This window comes from Miniopterus schreibersii (genome assembly GCF_964146895.1).
Source record: "Miniopterus schreibersii genome assembly, chromosome: 12".
NCBI lineage: Eukaryota > Metazoa > Chordata > Mammalia > Chiroptera > Miniopteridae > Miniopterus > Miniopterus schreibersii.
Window position 1 is genome coordinate 67,763,482 of NC_138112.1, and position 16,642 is coordinate 67,780,123.

The 16,642-nt window shown below is 50.6% G+C and overlaps 4 protein-coding genes across 6 annotated transcripts; 2 read left to right on the top strand and 2 right to left on the bottom strand.

Annotated features, from left to right (window-relative positions):
- Position 1: 1 nt before the first annotated feature.
- On the top strand, positions 2–2,242 carry CSKMT (citrate synthase lysine methyltransferase). 3 transcript variants are annotated; one of them, XM_081154201.1, is made up of 4 exons: positions 2–75; positions 361–451; positions 549–682; positions 833–2,242. In XM_081154201.1, the coding sequence occupies exons 3-4, from the start codon at positions 616–618 to the stop codon at positions 1,486–1,488; spliced, it is 723 nt and encodes a 240-aa protein (XP_081010327.1). In that variant the 5' UTR covers positions 2–75; positions 361–451; positions 549–615; the 3' UTR covers positions 1,489–2,242. The 3 variants fall into 3 exon arrangements, with proteins under 3 accessions (XP_081010327.1, XP_081010328.1, XP_081010329.1); XM_081154202.1 differs by having other exon boundaries at positions 75–451; XM_081154203.1 differs by having other exon boundaries at positions 75–447.
- A 2,935-nt stretch (positions 2,243–5,177) lies between these two features.
- On the top strand, positions 5,178–7,173 carry UQCC3 (ubiquinol-cytochrome c reductase complex assembly factor 3). Its single transcript, XM_081154212.1, has 2 exons — positions 5,178–5,608; positions 5,702–7,173. The coding sequence occupies exons 1-2, from the start codon at positions 5,489–5,491 to the stop codon at positions 5,852–5,854; spliced, it is 273 nt and encodes a 90-aa protein (XP_081010338.1). The 5' UTR covers positions 5,178–5,488; the 3' UTR covers positions 5,855–7,173.
- A 977-nt stretch (positions 7,174–8,150) lies between these two features.
- On the bottom strand, positions 8,151–11,155 carry UBXN1 (UBX domain protein 1). The gene is made up of 10 exons (XM_081154211.1): positions 10,718–11,155; positions 10,528–10,615; positions 10,334–10,387; positions 10,142–10,248; positions 9,989–10,058; positions 9,579–9,770; positions 9,436–9,487; positions 9,179–9,292; positions 8,458–8,650; positions 8,151–8,293 (listed from the first exon to the last, which is right to left on the bottom strand). The coding sequence occupies exons 1-10, from the start codon at positions 11,127–11,129 to the stop codon at positions 8,244–8,246; spliced, it is 1,332 nt and encodes a 443-aa protein (XP_081010337.1). The 5' UTR covers positions 11,130–11,155; the 3' UTR covers positions 8,151–8,243.
- A 2,947-nt stretch (positions 11,156–14,102) lies between these two features.
- Positions 14,103–16,224, bottom strand: LRRN4CL (LRRN4 C-terminal like). Its single transcript, XM_081153626.1, has 2 exons — positions 16,144–16,224; positions 14,103–15,614 (listed from the first exon to the last, which is right to left on the bottom strand). Exon 2 carries the CDS (start codon positions 15,607–15,609, stop codon positions 14,890–14,892), a length of 720 nt encoding a protein of 239 aa, XP_081009752.1. The 5' UTR covers positions 15,610–15,614; positions 16,144–16,224; the 3' UTR covers positions 14,103–14,889.
- Positions 16,225–16,642: the final 418 nt, after the last annotated feature.

Sequence of the window (16,642 nt, forward strand, 5' to 3'; positions counted from 1 at the left end):
CAGCTCGGGGGCGGGCCCTGGTGCTATATAAAGGAGCTTAGCCAGCCGGTAAGCCTTTCCGAGGGCGGCCACGGGGTAAGTGCGGCCTGAGTTTGGGGCTAAGCGGGCGTGCGGTGGTTCTGGGCAGGGCTTGCTGACCCTCCTCTTCTTGGCGGGGGTCGGGCGTGCGGTCCCGGTCCCCGTAATGTACGGAGGCAGAGGGAAAGGGCTCCGGCCCCCTCGGCGTCATGTCTTCGGTGCCGACGGTCTCCAGTCCGCCGGTTCTATCCTCAAGCGCCGGGACACAGGCCTCAAGAAGCCGGGCAGAACCGAAGTTCAGCGGGCCCCTCCCCGGGGTTCTCATGCCTCCTTTTGTTTCAGGTGTGTGAAGCCGCCCAGAAGCCGGAGCTGTCGAATTCCCTACTTTTCCACTTGCCGTAGCAACCAATAAAGGCCGTTCTTACCGTTGTAGGTGTGTGTGTCCGCGTGCTTTTTTCCGAGGCTGTAGAGTTAGGCTGTACCCATTTATTCTGCAAAGTGGATTTTGCAAATCTTCTCTTGAATCTCAGGCTTCTGCCTGGATTGTGGGCGACATTTCGCAGAAGGTTGTCTGGCCGACCTTACTGGCATCTCCCGATGGCCGCGCTGCGCCGAACCTTCCACCTGGCGACCCTGGCTGCGGGGACGTGCCGCGCCTTGGCCGGTAGGAAAGATGGGCAGTGGGAGGGCAAGGTGGTTTCTTCGTGACCCATCAGTGTGGCTATTAAAAACTCATGTTACACTGCGTCGTTTTTGTAGTGGTTTGACAGAACTCAGGAGCCAGGTGACACATGTCTTCCACTTGTGTCCACAGGCTCCCTGGCCGGTAGCTGCCTTGCGGACCGCTGCCTCTGGGATAAGCTCCACGCCCAGCCCCGGCTAGACAGAGTCCCCACCTTCGACTGGTTTTTTGGGTATGAGGAAGCCCAGGGGCTCCTACTGCCACTGCTGCAGGGGGCCCAGGCTGCCTGTCCATTGCGGGTATTAGACGTGGGCTGTGGGACTTCGAGCCTGTGTACGGGCCTCTACACCAAGTGCCCACACCCTGTGGACGTGCTGGGGGTGGACTTCTCTCCTGTGGCTGTGGCCCACATGAACAAAGTCCTGGAAGGTCACCCAGGCCAAACACCCCTGTGCCCTGGGAACCCTGCCTCCCGCCTCCACTTCATGCAGGCTGATGCCCAAAACCTGGAGCCAGTGGCTTCCTCTGGTTCCTTCCAGCTAGTGCTGGACAAGGGTACCTGGGATGCTGTTGCCCGGGGTGGTCTGTCTGGGGCTTACCAGCTGCTGTCAGAATGTCTGAGGGTCCTAAGCCCCCAGGGGACCCTGATTCAGTTTTCAGATGAGGACCCTGATGTGCGGCTTCCCTCCCTGGAGCAAGGATCCCAAGGCTGGACTGTGACTGTGCAAGAGATAGGCCCTTTCAGGGGCATCACCTACTTTGCTTACTTGGTTCAAGGCTCTCATTAAAGACAGTCTTAACCCTAGAGTTTTTGTTGGGTGAGGAGAGGTGGAGAGCTTTGCTCTTGCAAGATGGCTGGAAAATGAAGATTTCAGTCCTGGCTTCCATGTTTGCTAGCTAGGTGCACATAGTATTGACTGTGCCCATTTACTCACTAGCAAGGTAGGAATAATTCCTGGAGTTATGGGGATTACATACAATGATAGCTGAAACATTTAGCAGGCCCAGGCCCATAGAGAAGATACAAGTGGATCATCCCCCACCCCCAACTAACCAGAACTTCTAAAAGCAGCAGATAAGAATTCTTAATCCAAATCCCAGCATCGACTGATTTGTGTGACCTCTAAGCTCATTTTTCAGACCTGTTGTAAAAGGGGAAGATTGAGAAAGGGTGGGTAGAAGGGCTCCATAAACAGACCTGGGTGAAATGTTAAGGAGAGAGAACAATATTTACCCTGAAACCTCCTAGGAGATGGGGGTATTCCACAAAGTGGCTTCTGCACACAGGGAAGCTTATTGGATCCCAGGGAGGACAGGGATTGGATGCTTCCTGACACTGTGCTTGGAAATCCAGGACCCATCTTGCTCTACCTGTTCCTGCCCCCAGCTGAGTTCTGGGTTAAAGGTTCTTAAGGGAGATCTGGGGTCCAGTGAGCTCTATGTCCAGCCTGGGTAGGGGGAGGGGAGTTAAAGAGCCCATTAATAACAAAAATATCCCTGATACACTGAATTTTTCTAAAATAAAATGAACTTGTGATCTTGTTTCGCTTCAGATCAAATGTTTTGTCTTTTACTTAGGAAAAAAAAAAGCCATGTATTTGTAATTTTTGCTTATAAAAAAGTAATACAGCAATTAAAATGAAGAACCTAATTTCACAGCCTCAGTTTCCACATAAGGGAAAGTATCTCCCTCATTGGGTTCTGGTACTGGTGAGGTAAAAGTGTGTATTTATTAATCCTCACCTGAGGGTATTTTTCCATTGCTTTTGACAGAGTGGAAGGGAGAGAGAGAAACATCCATTGGTTGCCTACTGCATGAGCCCCAACCAGGGCCAGGGATGCAGCCTGCAACTGAGGTATATGCCCTTGACCAGAATCGAACCCGGGACCCTTCTGTCCATGGGCAAACACTAACCAGTGAGCCAAACTGGCTATGGTAAGGTAAAGTGTTTAGCACAGTGCCTGGCACATAGTAAATGCTCCAAAAAAAAAAAAAAAAAAGTTTCTATAACAATATCCACACATGGGGAAAAACCTGCAAGAGAAGATATCTCAAATGTTAACTATCTCTGGGCAGTCACATTTGGGGTAAATTTATTATCCCCCACAACAAACTTTTAAAGTATTAAAAATACATATAAAAAGGCATAACCCATCTGATATCAGAGCTGACCTCTAAATTTCAGCTATGGCAACCACCTTGACCTCTCAATTCAACACTTCTTCACTATGTTTACTGAACATCTGCGTGCCTGGCGCTGCTTAATACAAGGGACACAACTGAGTTTCCCATCTTGGTGCTGCCCAGAACTCCAGGTCACATGGGCACTACTGAACCTGCCACTTCCTTCACCTAGTTCTTCACTTTGGTCCTGGAAGAAGACCTGGGCCTCTTCCTCATCAGTGAATAACAGCAGCTCCTTATGTGGCCACCAGAGCTCTTCACTCTCTTCACTTACCCCAGAGGCTTCTACCACAATGGAGGGCAGATGGGTCTTTTGAGAGACAACCTGCATGGGGACAGTAGGGGTCATGGGCTAAATTGGAGATGAACCAGCAGCAGGACACGGTGGGGAAGTACTAACCTGAACATCCTGGTGACCTTCAACACTGTTAATTTCTTCTCTGTCCTTCAAGAGAGGGTTGGTCAGCCTAGGAGTTTCTGGATGCTGGAAGGGGCCTGGGTTATCTCTACGCCAAGGCCCATCCTCGCTGCTCCCTGGCACAAGGTCCATGGCTGCTGATTTTTAGTGTGCAGGATAGCTGAACGCAGAGTAGAGTTCTGAACCCCTGCCCAGTGCACCCCATGGGCTACTCCTTTAGTCTTCTTTGGAGCATGGCCCCTGAATCACTTCTGTGTAGGGCAGGATGACATGCTAGGAGATTATGGGCCTTCCAGGGGAGGGAGAAATCCCAAAACTGGGATAAGAGCTTTATTTCTACTCACTCCCTGGTGACACTGGGATATAAACAAAGGCATCTGTATTAAAGCCCTGTGAGTGAAGAACCTTGGTAACAAACTTGGAACTTCCTGATTCTTTTGCTTATTGGGTTTCCCAAGTTGACATATTTCCTTGTATCTTTTAAATGAATATTTATAGTGCACACCTGCTCAGGGCACATACAAGAAGCAACCAATGAACACATAATAAGTGGAACAACAAATCGATGTTTCTCTCAAAATCAATAAAAAATAAAACAAAAAACCTCTGGGGAAATAAACAATCGAATATCCTTCCCCTTAGGGCATACACCTTCAAATCCTTAGGCTTACTTTAAGGGCGAATAATTAAACTGTTTGCCTTTTGTCATTGTGGTGCTGTTCACAGAACCATAGTACTGGGCTATGTATGTTCTATGAGAGCTTTGTTCTGTGGGTCTGACTGTATTCTCAACAGGGAACTTGCTATTAATTAATTAATTAATTATATAGTGTTTACTATTTGCCAGGAACTGTTTTAAATGCTGTACATGTAGCCCAGCCAGGCATGGCTCAGCAGTTGAGCACCGACCTAGGATCCAGGAGATTGCGGTTCAATTCCCAGTCAGGGCACATGGGGGGTTGAGGGCTTGATCCCCCGTCCGACACATGGGAGAGGCAGCCAAACAATGACTCATCATTGATGTTTCTCTCTCTCTCCCTCTCCCTTCCTCTCTCTGAAATCAATAAAGACATATTAAAATAAATGCTATACGTGTAAACTCATTTAGTTATCCTAAAACTGTGTGATACTGGTATTAGCCCTATTTTCCAATGAAGGAACCAGGGCACAAAGAATTTAAATGACTTTGTCCAGACACAACGAAGAGGTTTTTTCTTCTCCAAACTGGAATTTGGCATGTTACACAAAATCTAGAGTTAACCTTTGCATGCCAAGGGTATATACCATGACGAAAAATTTAACAAGTTTACTTAAAAATATTTTTGAAATTTTGTATTTATTGGTTTTTAGAGATAAAGGTCAATTTGTTGTTTCACTTATTTATGCTTTCAATGTCTGATTCTTGTATATGCCCTGACCAAACCCGAAACTTTGGCTCAGGACAGTGAACCAACTGAGCTACTTGGCAAGGGCTTAACAAGTTTACTTTCAACAAGTTCATTAACAAGTAAAATAAAGAAGAAATATATAAAGATACCCTTTTCCACACCCAGTACACTTGGCGTTGAGTGTTTGTTCAGGAGCTGAAGGGATTGAAGGGGGTCAATAGACTGATGTGTCCAAGTATCTGGAAGTCCACTATGTGTACTGAAACCGCACGGGTTATTTTAGGAAACCACAGAGCACAGCCCTAGACTTCTTTTTTCTTTTCTCCTTTCTGCCCCAGCCTTCTGTTGATCAGGAAACTTCAGAACTGGGTAGTTAGTTGTAAAACCCACAGCAACTATGAAGACGCACTCCGGCCAGGCGAGCTCAGTTGGTTAGAGCGTCCTCCGATACTGGAGCGTCCTCCGATACGTCAAGGCTGCGGTTCCGCCTCCAGTCAGGATACACAGGAAGCTCAACCCTTAGCAATCGCACTTCGGACTTCTCAACGAGCCCCGCGCAGCGCACTCGGTGTCAACGCCCCCTTGACACGCTCAATCTTCTCGGCTAAATCTAGACTTAAGGCCCAGGCGCTCTGGATTCTAAACGTTTCGCTGACCAGGTCCTCTCTAGCCCCGCTGTTTTCTATGGTGTCCTCTGTGGGTCGCTCTAGCCCGCGCAAGAGGCAGGGAGACGCGGTGCCGGCCTTTCTAGGCTGCGGGAGACTACAGAGGCCGCCTCGCTGGTCGTGCGGCGGGCTATGGGGTCCTTGCGCAAAGTGCTGATCGCAGTGGCAGTACTGGGTGCGTGGGCTGGCGTGGGCTCCACACTCTTTGTCCTTGTGACCCCGGGAGAGGAGCGGATCCAGGCGATGCTGAAGGTAGGAGCAATTGGAAATCCGCGATGGGGTGGGTGGGCAGGCGGAGAGCCCCTGCTGGGGGCCGGAACTGCGAACCTCTCTTCCTCCCCGCAGGAGATGCCGGGGCAGGACTCACGGAGCCGGGAAGAGGCAGCCAGGACCAAAGAGTTAGTGCTGGCCACTCTGCAGGAGGCAGCTGCCACGCAGGAGAACGTGACCTGGAGGAAGAACTGGCTGAGCGGCGGCGGCGGCGGGAAGTCAGCGTGAGCCGGGACCTGCGCGGGTGGGCGCTGGGAGCTCCGCTCCCGCACAGGAGTCCGACAGGAGTCCGACCGAGGCGGCCTTTCTCTTCCATGGACCTGGCGGGGAGCCTGGGCCCGGGGAGCTACCGCCGGGTGAGCACTTCCCCACAAACGCTGCACTGACTGCGCGTTCACGTCCTTGGGGGAGGGGGAGGGAGGGCGCCATGGGATGTGGCGAACTGAAGGAACCAGTAAATCACATTCCTCCATCCACCGAGTGAGCCCTGCGGTGTGACGCTGTAAATAGTGTTCTGGGGTCGGTTCTGTGGGCGGGAATGACTGCTGCACCCGCCTGCCCTGCTCCCCTTATGAGGCTGAAGCCCAAAAGGCACAGCGATCACGTTCTCAAAACACAAGTCAGGTCGCGTCTTGAGTCTACTTTTGGGGATAACCAAGGGACATTCTTGAAATCCGAACTGTCCCTGAATATCTTGTAGCAGTAAATGCCTGCAGAGGACACTTTGGGTTCCTGTCCTCCGAGTGAGGTTGGAGTGGGGCTTCCAGCACTGAACATGTGCCAGACGTCTTCTGTGGCGGTTAACCTTTGGAGCCCATTTCCACGGAGTAGTGAAAGCTATTTTGAGTCAGATAGATCTTGCTTCAACTCCAGCATGTGACAAGTTTTTTCTGAGCCTCAATACTGTTCTGTAAAAGGTGGTAATTATCTTAAGAGCTGTCATAAGAATAACAATCTAGAAAAGTAAGTAAAGTGCAGTGCCTGGCAGAGCAGCCTCTGGGTAGTGTTTTCCCCCTCATGGTTTTCACTGTAGTTTTCAATCTGTGAGTCCAGTCACAGGATCTACTGGAAATACCACTGAAGGGATGAAATAAAGCTGTCAGTGAGGTTGTAGCCCCACAGCCAAATCTATTGCTTGGCTACCTTTTTGTTGTTGCAATAGAACACTAAATACACTGAGGTGTAAACCCAGATATGAGCATTGGTGCTGTTTTCAACTGCTGGATGGTTAAGTCATAAACTAAATATATTTGTCATGTATAACTTTTAGTTTAAATGTAGCCCTTTCCTAGCCTGGGAATGAGAGGAAATTCAGCAGCTGTTTGAGGGAACACTAGGGCGAGGTGATCAGCAGCAGTGACACAGGCTCTGATAAAGGTGCTTGGCACCTAGAGTTGTGTCCAGGATCTATAACCAGCTACCTGTGTCAGTTTGGGCAAGTCATGTGCTTTAGTGTCCCAGTCTCTAAAATGGTATAATTGTACCTACTCCTAGGTAATAGTGCCTTTATATCTCAGTTAATACATGTAAAATACTTTAAAAATGTGTGGTACATATTAAGTTTTCAATACTTTTTTTGTGCAGAAGAGATGCAGCTGTGAAGGTCACTACCGTTCCTCAATGTTTAAGAACAGCCACATAAAATTATCCTTTTAGTAGCTAGTAATTACTGGGGACTTATTTGGTGCCAGGCACTGTGCTAAAGCACCATTTATCGGCATTATATAACCTCCACAACTCCAACTGACATGCACTATCATCCTCATTTCACTAAAGAAGTAAACTAGGCTTTAAAAAGTAAAGGCACAGCCCTAGCTGGTTTGGCTCAGTGGTTAGAGTGTATGCCCTGCAGACTGAAGGGTCTCGGGTTCGATTCTGGCGAAGGGCATGTACCTTCGTTGCAGGCCAGTAGAGGCGGCAACCAGTTGATATCTCTCTCACATCGATGTTTCTCTCTCCCCCTTCCACTCTCTCTGAAAAGCAATGGAAAAAATATCCTGGGGTGAGGTTTAAAAAAAAAAAAAAGTCAAGGCACAGCCTGACTGGTGTGGCTCAGTTGCTTGAGTGTCTTTCCATGCACCAGGAGATTGCCAGTTCAATTCCCGGTGAGGGCACATGCCCAGGTTGATGACCAGTAGGGGAAATGCAGGAAACAGCCAATTGATGATGCTTCCCTCTCATCAATATTTCTATCTCCCTCTCCCTTCCTCTGTCTGAAATCAATAAAAACATAAATAAATAAGTAAACCACTATAAAAAATCAAGGCACATAGCTAATAAGAATTTCAGGCTTATGCACCACCTTACTCATAGGAGCCAAAGGTGCTATGCACTGTATTCCTCACCCCTCGAATCTCTCCCCTCTCAACTTCCCCAGCAACTAATCAGACCCAGAGATTAGAAACAAGTCCCTTTGTTGGAAATGTAAGCTGAGGACTAGGATCTACTCTAAAAGCATTCCCCTTAGAGTTTTCCTCTGCCTCAGTTTAGTCTCTCCCAGTCATTCAGGAAGAAGTCCAGAACATAGAGAACTCAGAGAGTCTATTTATTAGGAAAGAGATGTCAGTGCTTTATCAAAGATGAAGAGGTCAGACAAGGATGGTGGGATAAAGGCCTCTCAGCTGGGACATTTCTTGGCCACAATGAGGACAGCAGAAGGCACAAGTCCTGAAGATGGAAGAAAACAGATTTAAACCACACATACCTACTTTTTGTCCCCAAAATTCCTGGCCTCACACCATCTCCACAAAGTCCCTTCTCTCTGCATCCCTTCCTTTCTCAGGCATGTCCCCTATCACACCCAAGTCCTACTTCAGGTCCATATGCCATACCCAGCTCCTGCAGAGGCCGCTCCATGTCAGCCTCTGAGAAGGCTCGCCGGGGGAAGCCACTGAGCAACTGCACAGGGTCTTGGTCCCCTCCAGGTTCCTCCCCACGGTGAAGCTCCACATAGAGCCTAACAGCTGCCAGCTGTTCCCTTGCCCGGAACGTCTGGGTGAGTGAGGTCCCATCTGGCAGCCGGACCTAGAGGGCAGGTGAGAGCCACAGTATGGTGTCAAAACTGAGTGAGGTACCCAAGTAAAGAAAAGAAGAGCAAAGCTGGCTCCTCCTCCTCCTCAGATTAAACCAGCATAATTACTATTAAAAGCACCTAATGAACAACCACTTAGGCTCTGCTTTACTAAGCACTGAAGAGAGATTCCCTGCTCTCTAACAAAAGAAAAACAAAGACAAGATTACACAAAACTACCTGGATAAATACCACATCATAATGAATAAATGTTAGCTTTGCAAACAGCTGTGTAATAAACCCAATGAAAACATGAACAAGTAAAGAGAGAACTGCTGAGTAAGAGGAAGGTATGGATTTAAATAAGACTGGGGCAAGTGAAATTGGATATCTTTCCTAAGAGTAGAGGAGGTAAGATTTCAAAAGTCATTTACCAAGAAGGGAGAGGTTTGGCAAAGGAAACATAACTGAAAAAAGCTCTGGGCTAGGGGCTTTATAGACCAACGCAGGGGTCCCAGGAGCAAAGGAATCAGAACCAGTACCTGTATGCGACACTGGTCATACTCCCGCTTGCTAGGAGGCTCCTGGCTGGGAGAGGAGGGAACAGGACCTGGTTCTGTTGGTGGGGATGGCTGAGAACTCACACTACCACCATACTGGAGAACAAAGTAAAACACTACATCAGGCACTCACTCCCCCAGGAGAAATAATGTGTAAGCCCAACTTGCCCTCTGAAGCAGAAAAATGTGATTTATTAGCCCCACCTACTTAATTACTTAGTGTCTTCCCAATCACCTACCTTCTTGGCTCTCTCTGCTTTGTCTCTTTCAATCTTTTCTCGGACTCTTTGCCTGGAGTGCACACAGGAAGAAAGGTCAGACCTTGACAAAGCAAATATTGATTCCTTTCTCATCTCTTACCCAACATCCCCAGCACCCAGACCTGGCCGCTAACTCTTCAGCCTTTTCTCTCCTGCGCTCCTCAGCGGCCCTGCGCATCTCATCTTCCTGTAGCCGCTGTCTAGCAGCTGAGAGCTCTTGCCCTTGTCTCCTGCGCTGCCGTTCCCGTTCCAATGCCTCCCGTTCTTCTCTTTCTTCACGTTCCCGCTGTTTCTGGGCCACCAGCTCCAACATCCTGTATTGCAACGAACATAGATTGTGAAGGTGTTTATAACAAGAGACTCAGAAAACAAAATCGGGGAACATGTGTACCAACACAGATGAAAAACAAAAAGGGAAATGCCAAGAAAGGACAGCGGAGATGTGGAAAGTTCGAGGTTCTTTGAGCAGACTGTGTACTGAGGAGAGGTAGAAGATGACCCTCAAATATGCAGACTGTTCCTTACTATATACCTCTTTGTCTGTTCCTGTCTTTCCTCTTCACTCAAAATGGGTTTGTCTTCTTCCGCAGCGGACTCAGGACCTACAAATGAGCGAACAGTATTATTGCCAGTTCATTCTCCTCGAGCCCTCCTTAATAATCACACCGTGTCCCTCGGTCAGGACCTTCGGGGCCACCCTGCTCCGAGGAGGTGGGTTCCCGTCCCAGGACATGTCCAAGGGGGGTCGCTAGCGGCTCGTCCACATCGGGGTCGTCTTCGTGCTCCATCAACCTGGCAGAGAAAGTCGGGAGGGAAGTCAACACTGAGGCTGCCCCTCTCAGTCCCCAGTCCCCTGCCACCCGGTGTGAGCGCTCACCAGTCCATCGCGGCCTCGATGCCCTGGTTCCCTGTGAGGGCCAGAGCCTTCTCCCTGGGGGCAGAAACACCGTGAATAGCGCCCACGAGCCATGGTGACGGTCAGGCTGGGGCGTAGAGCCTGAGGCCAAGCTGGGGGAAAGGCCCGAACAGGCCCGCGACCCCCGCGGGCCGGGGTTAGAGGGGCTCCCTTACGCGCGTCCCCTGGGGAAGCCCATCTCGATGAGACTCTCCAGAGCCGTCAGCTCCGCCATGACGCCGCCAACGCCGCCTCCGCGGGGACCTGGCGGGACGAGAAGGGCGGCGAAGGGGGTCAGTGCGGGGCGCCCCGGGCCTGCGGGCAATCCCGGCCCCGACGGTCCCGGCACGGCGTTAGCTCACTCACCCGACTCTGGATCCGCCGCGGACACTGACGAGAAGAAAGCAGAGGGGAAGTGGAAGTGCCCGGATCTGTTTGGGTCACGTGGCCGCGGACGCGGACGGGTGCCGCCGAGAGTCAGAAAGCGCAAGCCGGGCCCTTGCGCGGGGCCCCGCGCGGGGCGGGGCCGGCATCTCGCGAGAGTGGCCGATAGAGAAAAGACCCCTAAAGCCCGGCTCCTGGCGGCGGTGGGGAAGGAGGCGCGGGCCTGAAACCCGGGCGGGAAGCCGATTCCCGATGTGGCGCAATCAGATGGGAAGTCACTTGGCACTATTTGTGGGGAGCTCGGGAAATGTGCCTGCTTTGACCGGCTGTGCCTGTCGGGGGAATTGAGCCGTCCTCCGCCCACTGCCGAAGGGATCTTTGCAAAACACAGCATCTTATCCTGTCATCACCTCCCCGCTGAAAACTCCAGGACATGCCCGTCCCTTAGGACAGCGGTTTCCACGGCACATCGCCGCCACGCAAGAACTTTTAAAACACGCAATATCTGTTTAGTCCGGGTCACTGACCTCGTTTCCCTTAGGTGGTTAAATAAAAATACAACAGCCAACACAACAATAGCTGTCCGGTGGGAATGAATCCAAATTATACTTTTTTGGGGGGGGGTCAGATCAGCAAATATATATATTTTTTGGTGTGCTGCAGAATTTTAGTAATTAGTTTATGTGTGCCATGAGATGAAAAAGGTTGAAGATTGCTGACTTAGGAGGAAATTTAAATGCTGGTAGTTTGGCTTCCTCCTGCCCACCCCTCTTTCCCCTCTTTCGTGTTACAGCCCCATCTGTAAAGTGAGGATGAGAGTAGCCCTATCTCAGGTGCCTGGCAAGACTGTATTGTGTAAATGTTAGTAGTTAGGGCAGTTAGGGCGCAGTTTTATCTCCCATCGATTGAGGGTAACTTGTGCTTATTGCAAAACAGGCCCTCTCCCTCCTCTGGGCCTTTGCACCTACCGGTCCTTCTCCCTGGGATGTCCTGCCTCCTCTGTGGGCTTGGTAAACTCCCAGTTTTTGACTGGACTCTGGGTTTGCTTTTATTTATTTATTTATTTATTTATTTATTTGAATTTTTATGAGTTTATTTGAGCCAAACTGATGACATGAAGCAAAATTTCAAATGCTCCCTGGGTTTGCTTTCTAAGGGAAGCCTGCTTTGTCCACCCCCACTCCACCTCCCAGCTCCAATAATGACCCCATTAAGCATGTATACCCCTGCTGTGTAGTCCTTGTTGATTACTTAGCCCCCTACCTAGGCTGTTATTAGGAGACAGAGTAACAGTACATTACTGACATTGATACTGTATGCACTAGAGACTTTTAGATAATTAATGCATATTTAATCATCACAACAATCCAGACCATTATTAGTCATAGGAAGCAGACACAGAAAGATGAGATAATTTACCTAAGGTCACAAAGCTGGTACATAGCAGAGCTAGGATTCAGACCCTAGTGAATTTGGTGAATGCAGTGTGTTCACTAGACCTCTGTGCTATGTTGCCTCTCCACCGTGGGGTGAAGCACATCAGCTTTGGAGTTGGGAACTTGAGCCCAAACTCTAACTCAACCCCCTACATGTAGCTTCTAACTATTTAGAACCTCAGATTTCTCATCTGTGAAAAGGTGATACCATCTCTTGGAATGATTTCAAAGATTGAGAATGCATGTAAAGCACCCCTTTTTTCCCCTTCCTTTCTATTGAACATATTGGAGTGACATTAGTTAACAAAATTATACAGGTTTCAGGTGTACAATTCCACAGCACGCCATCTGTATACAGTTACTGTGTAAACATGCCTTTAATAATGAGATAGTTGGCCCTCATTATTTGTAAATGGCTAAGTGCTGAGGATGCAGGAAGCAAAAAAAGCACAAAGTATTCACTGAAGTGTGATAAGTGTATTCTAGATAACAACTATTCTAAATTTATTCCAGAGATGCAATAATAAAAGAATGGTTAAGTTGTACAGTACTGCTTCTTTGACCTACCTCCAGGTAAGGACCCTATAGAAATACACAAACAATGTGGGGCTACACAAATAAACAAGAGTGTCCATAGCAAAAACTGGAGACAAATTGTTTCAACAAAGAGTGATGGCTACTGTTGGTTAAGGAGAATCCTCCTATGGAAAGTTATGAATCCTTTGACATAACTAAAGAGGCTATGATTTACCAACCAGGAACATTGTCCATAAGAAACAAAGTGAAAAAAAGAAAATGCCCTGGCCAGGTAGCTCAGTTGGTGAGAGCTTTGTTCTGGTACGCCAAGGTTGTGGGTTCGATCCCTTGTCAGGGCACATACAAGAATCAACCAATGAATGCATAAGTAAGTGGAACAACAAATTGATGTTTCTCTCTCTCTCTCTACCTTCCACACTCTCTCCCAAATCAATGTTATAAAAAGCCCTGGTTGGCCCTGGCCCATTTGGCTTAGTGCTTAAAGTGTCAGCCTTTGAACTGAAGGGTCCCGGGTTCAATTCCAGCCAAGGGCACGTATCTCGTTTGCAGGCTCATCCTTGGCCCTGGTCGGGGTGCTGTGGAAGACAACCAATGTGTCTCTCTCACATTGATGTCTCTCTCTCTCTCCCCCCCCCCCTTCCACTCTCTCTGAAAAGCAATGGAAAAAATATTCTCAGGTGAGGATTAAAAAATAAAAATAAAAACAAAAAGCCCTGGCTGGTGTGGCTGAATGTTGTCTCATGCACCAAGAGGTCACCAGTTCAAATCTCAGTTGGAGCACATGCCCAGGTTGAGGACTCGATCACCAATAAGTGAGTACAGGAGGCAGCCAACCAATGTTTTTCTCTCATCGATGTTTTTCTCTCTTCCCCTCCCCCTTCTTTTCTCTCTAAAACCAATAAAAAAAACCTGAGTGGCTTTAAAAAACATTTTAAAAAAAAAAAAGAGAAAATATTTGTATTACATAAAGATCTGCTCTGCTACAAGCAATAACATCTTGAGGAGGAAACTTTCACTTTATAGTCCAGTATTACGTGAAATTTGTATGTGTTACTTTTATAATTTAAAAAATGTTATAAGACCTTAGAATTCCACTTGTGGCTTCTGGGGAAAAATATGTTATAAGACCAGTATACATGAGGATTATACTCTTTAGCAGCTTAGGCTTTTCTAGATCCAATTCACTTAGAAATAAATTAAAAATTATGTATACGACTCTGAAGAACAGGTGTGTGGACAGGATGTTGAAAAGGATTATGAAAAATGAGAGGTTTTCCTTTTATGTTCCCTTTAATGTTGTTACAGGGCATACACAATAAATTGGGAGGAGGAAATCCCTTGGAATTTATTTTTATTATTTTTATTATTTTAAAAAATATTGATTTTTTAAAATAATAAAAAAGGGAGAGGGAGGAGAGAGAGAGAGAAACATCAAGGATGAGAGTCATTGATGGGCTGCCTCCTGCACGCCCCCTGCTGGGGAGCGAGCCCGCAGTAGGAATGGAGCCGGGTCCTCCTGGATCACAGACAGGTCGATGCTCAACCGCTGAACCACACTGGCCGGACAGTAGGAATGGAGCCGGGTTCTCCTGGGTCACAGAGAGGTCGATGCTCAACCGCTGAACCACACTGGCCGGACTTTTTTTTTTCTTTTTTTTTTAACTGGCAAGCTTGACCCAGACAGCAGCTTGGGCTGTCTGTCCCTCTTCTCCACCCCGTGACAGTCGTTTATTTCCACCTGCCTCGGACGCAGGTGGATCCTGAGTCAGGTGTGCGCCACCTCAATATCTAAACAAAAGGCGGGAGGCGGCTGGTCTGGCCCCCAACTTCCATCCTGCAGCAGCTTCCTCTCAAAACCCCTGCAGTGGCAAAGCCCGCCCAGGGTGCAGGCCAGGGGGTGCGAACTGAAGCCAACAGGCCGAATGTGGCCCGGCTGATGTGGCAGGCCCGCGAGCTGAGAGCGGACTTCACACTTTTACAACTGGTTACATGGTAGGTACCTATCCAGCATCTTCGATGCTATCCTCTGGAACCGCAAAACCGACGCCCGCTCTACTCCTTCCCCAGCTTCAGCCAGGCGCGGGAGACAGTCTGGGACCCGCCCGAGCTCTCGGGGGCCCGCACCTCCCCGCGGGGCCCGCCGGGTGGGGCCCCGCGCGGCCGGGATGCCCGCGGGCTGCCTCAGAGCCCCGCCCCGGGTGCGGCGGCCGGGCGGGCGCGGCGGGGGCAGCCGCAGCGCTGGCGCAGGGCGAAGTGCCAGACCAGGGCGCCGCAGCTCAGCAGGGCCAGCGCCGTGCCCACGCCCACGGCCGCGTGGACCAGGCTGCGGGGCCGCGGGGGCACGACCACCCGGCCGCACGGCCCGAACGCGGGGCCGCCCGCGCCCTCGGCGCCCTCGGCGCCCTCCGCGGGCACGCTGCTTTCTCCCGCCGCGTTGGCGGCCACCACGCACACGACATAAACGCCCCCGGGCTTCAGTCCCTTCAGCTCTGCTCGGCGGACCGTAGCGTTGAGTGGGGGGCCCTTCTGGGCAGCCCCGCCGCCTTCCCGAAGCAGCAGCCAGTACTGGAGGACCGGGGAGGAGGGGGCGCACCAGCGCACCTCGGCGCTGCCGTCGTCGGCCGCCAGGCGCACCTCGCCCAGGCGCGGCGCTGCGGGCGGCTGCGCGGGGCTGGAGAGCCCGGGGCACAGGCAGGCGGTCGGGCCCGCGCTCTGCAGCTCCCTGCACGGGACCTGCAGGTGGCGGCAGCGGTCGTAGTCGCAGAGCACAGCCTGCGGGGGTGACCGCGGCACCACGCCTTCCTCCTCTTCTTCCGAGTCTTGAGGGCCCAAGGGCTGCGCTCTGGGAGCCAAGAAGAAGGCGACAGCCAGGAGCCGCGGGAGGCAGGGAGCGCCCAGCATGGAGCCTGGAAGGGGAGGGCGTGGGGCAGTGAAGGCCCGCAGCCCCCACGCCGTCCAGCCCCCCCCCCAAAACCCCTGGGGCAAGGAAACGCCCCCGGGGACCAGAGAACGGGGAAGAGGAGGGATAGGAACAGACACACTTTTCAACCAATTTCTGAACAGCCTGTGAGCTTGACTTGGGGCAAAAAAATAAAATGTGGTCGCACTGGAGGCAGCGTGTGACCAGCAAGGTAGGAAGCACTAGAATCAGTTCATGAATGAACCAAGTGCTTGGGGAGAGGGGCAGGGAGAAAAAGGGGAAACGGCTGCTCAGCCTAGGGAAGCAAGGTGGCCGCTGTTCCCAGCTGCTACCCAGAGAGATCCAATAAAAGAAGGGTCAGTCAAGGACGCGTACAAATACGCAGAAATGAGAGGGAAGGACAGATGGAGCAGAGGGGGGAAGTAGGGACCTCGCTCCCCACCTGTCACAGGAGTCCTGGTCCCTGCCTGTTCCCCAACCCCCCTGACTCCTCCTGGCCCAGGGCAGCCCCTCACCAGTGTGCAGGCCTCGATGCAGTGGGAATCTGAGACCAGACCTCTGTGAACTTCAGGCCCAGGGGTTCCCCAGGAGCGCAGGCTACGCAGTCAGGTTTTGTGTCTTCGATTTCGTTTTTATACCCTTCAACTGTGATGTCACTACCTAGCCCCCCTCCCCCTGCCCCGCTTTCCTGCTGAGTGCCAAGAAGAGGGCTGGTCCCTTCAGAGGGCCTGAGTCACAGGGCCAGGGATGGGGGAAACCACATGCTTTGGTTGCAGCTGGACACTAGGATGCATGGGTTCTGAGGGGACTGGAATGTGGAAAGCAGCCAGTCCAAGGCTGAAGTCATGTGAAGGGATGAGGGACACAGGGAGGGGACCACCTGGCTAGTATCAGATTGGAAAACAGCTGTAGACAGCACGTGGCCTGGGCTACCAAATGCTGTTTCAATAAAAATTATACCACATCCATGGCTGTCATTTCCTGTGTTCTGCCTCCCAGTGGACAGAAAGGGAG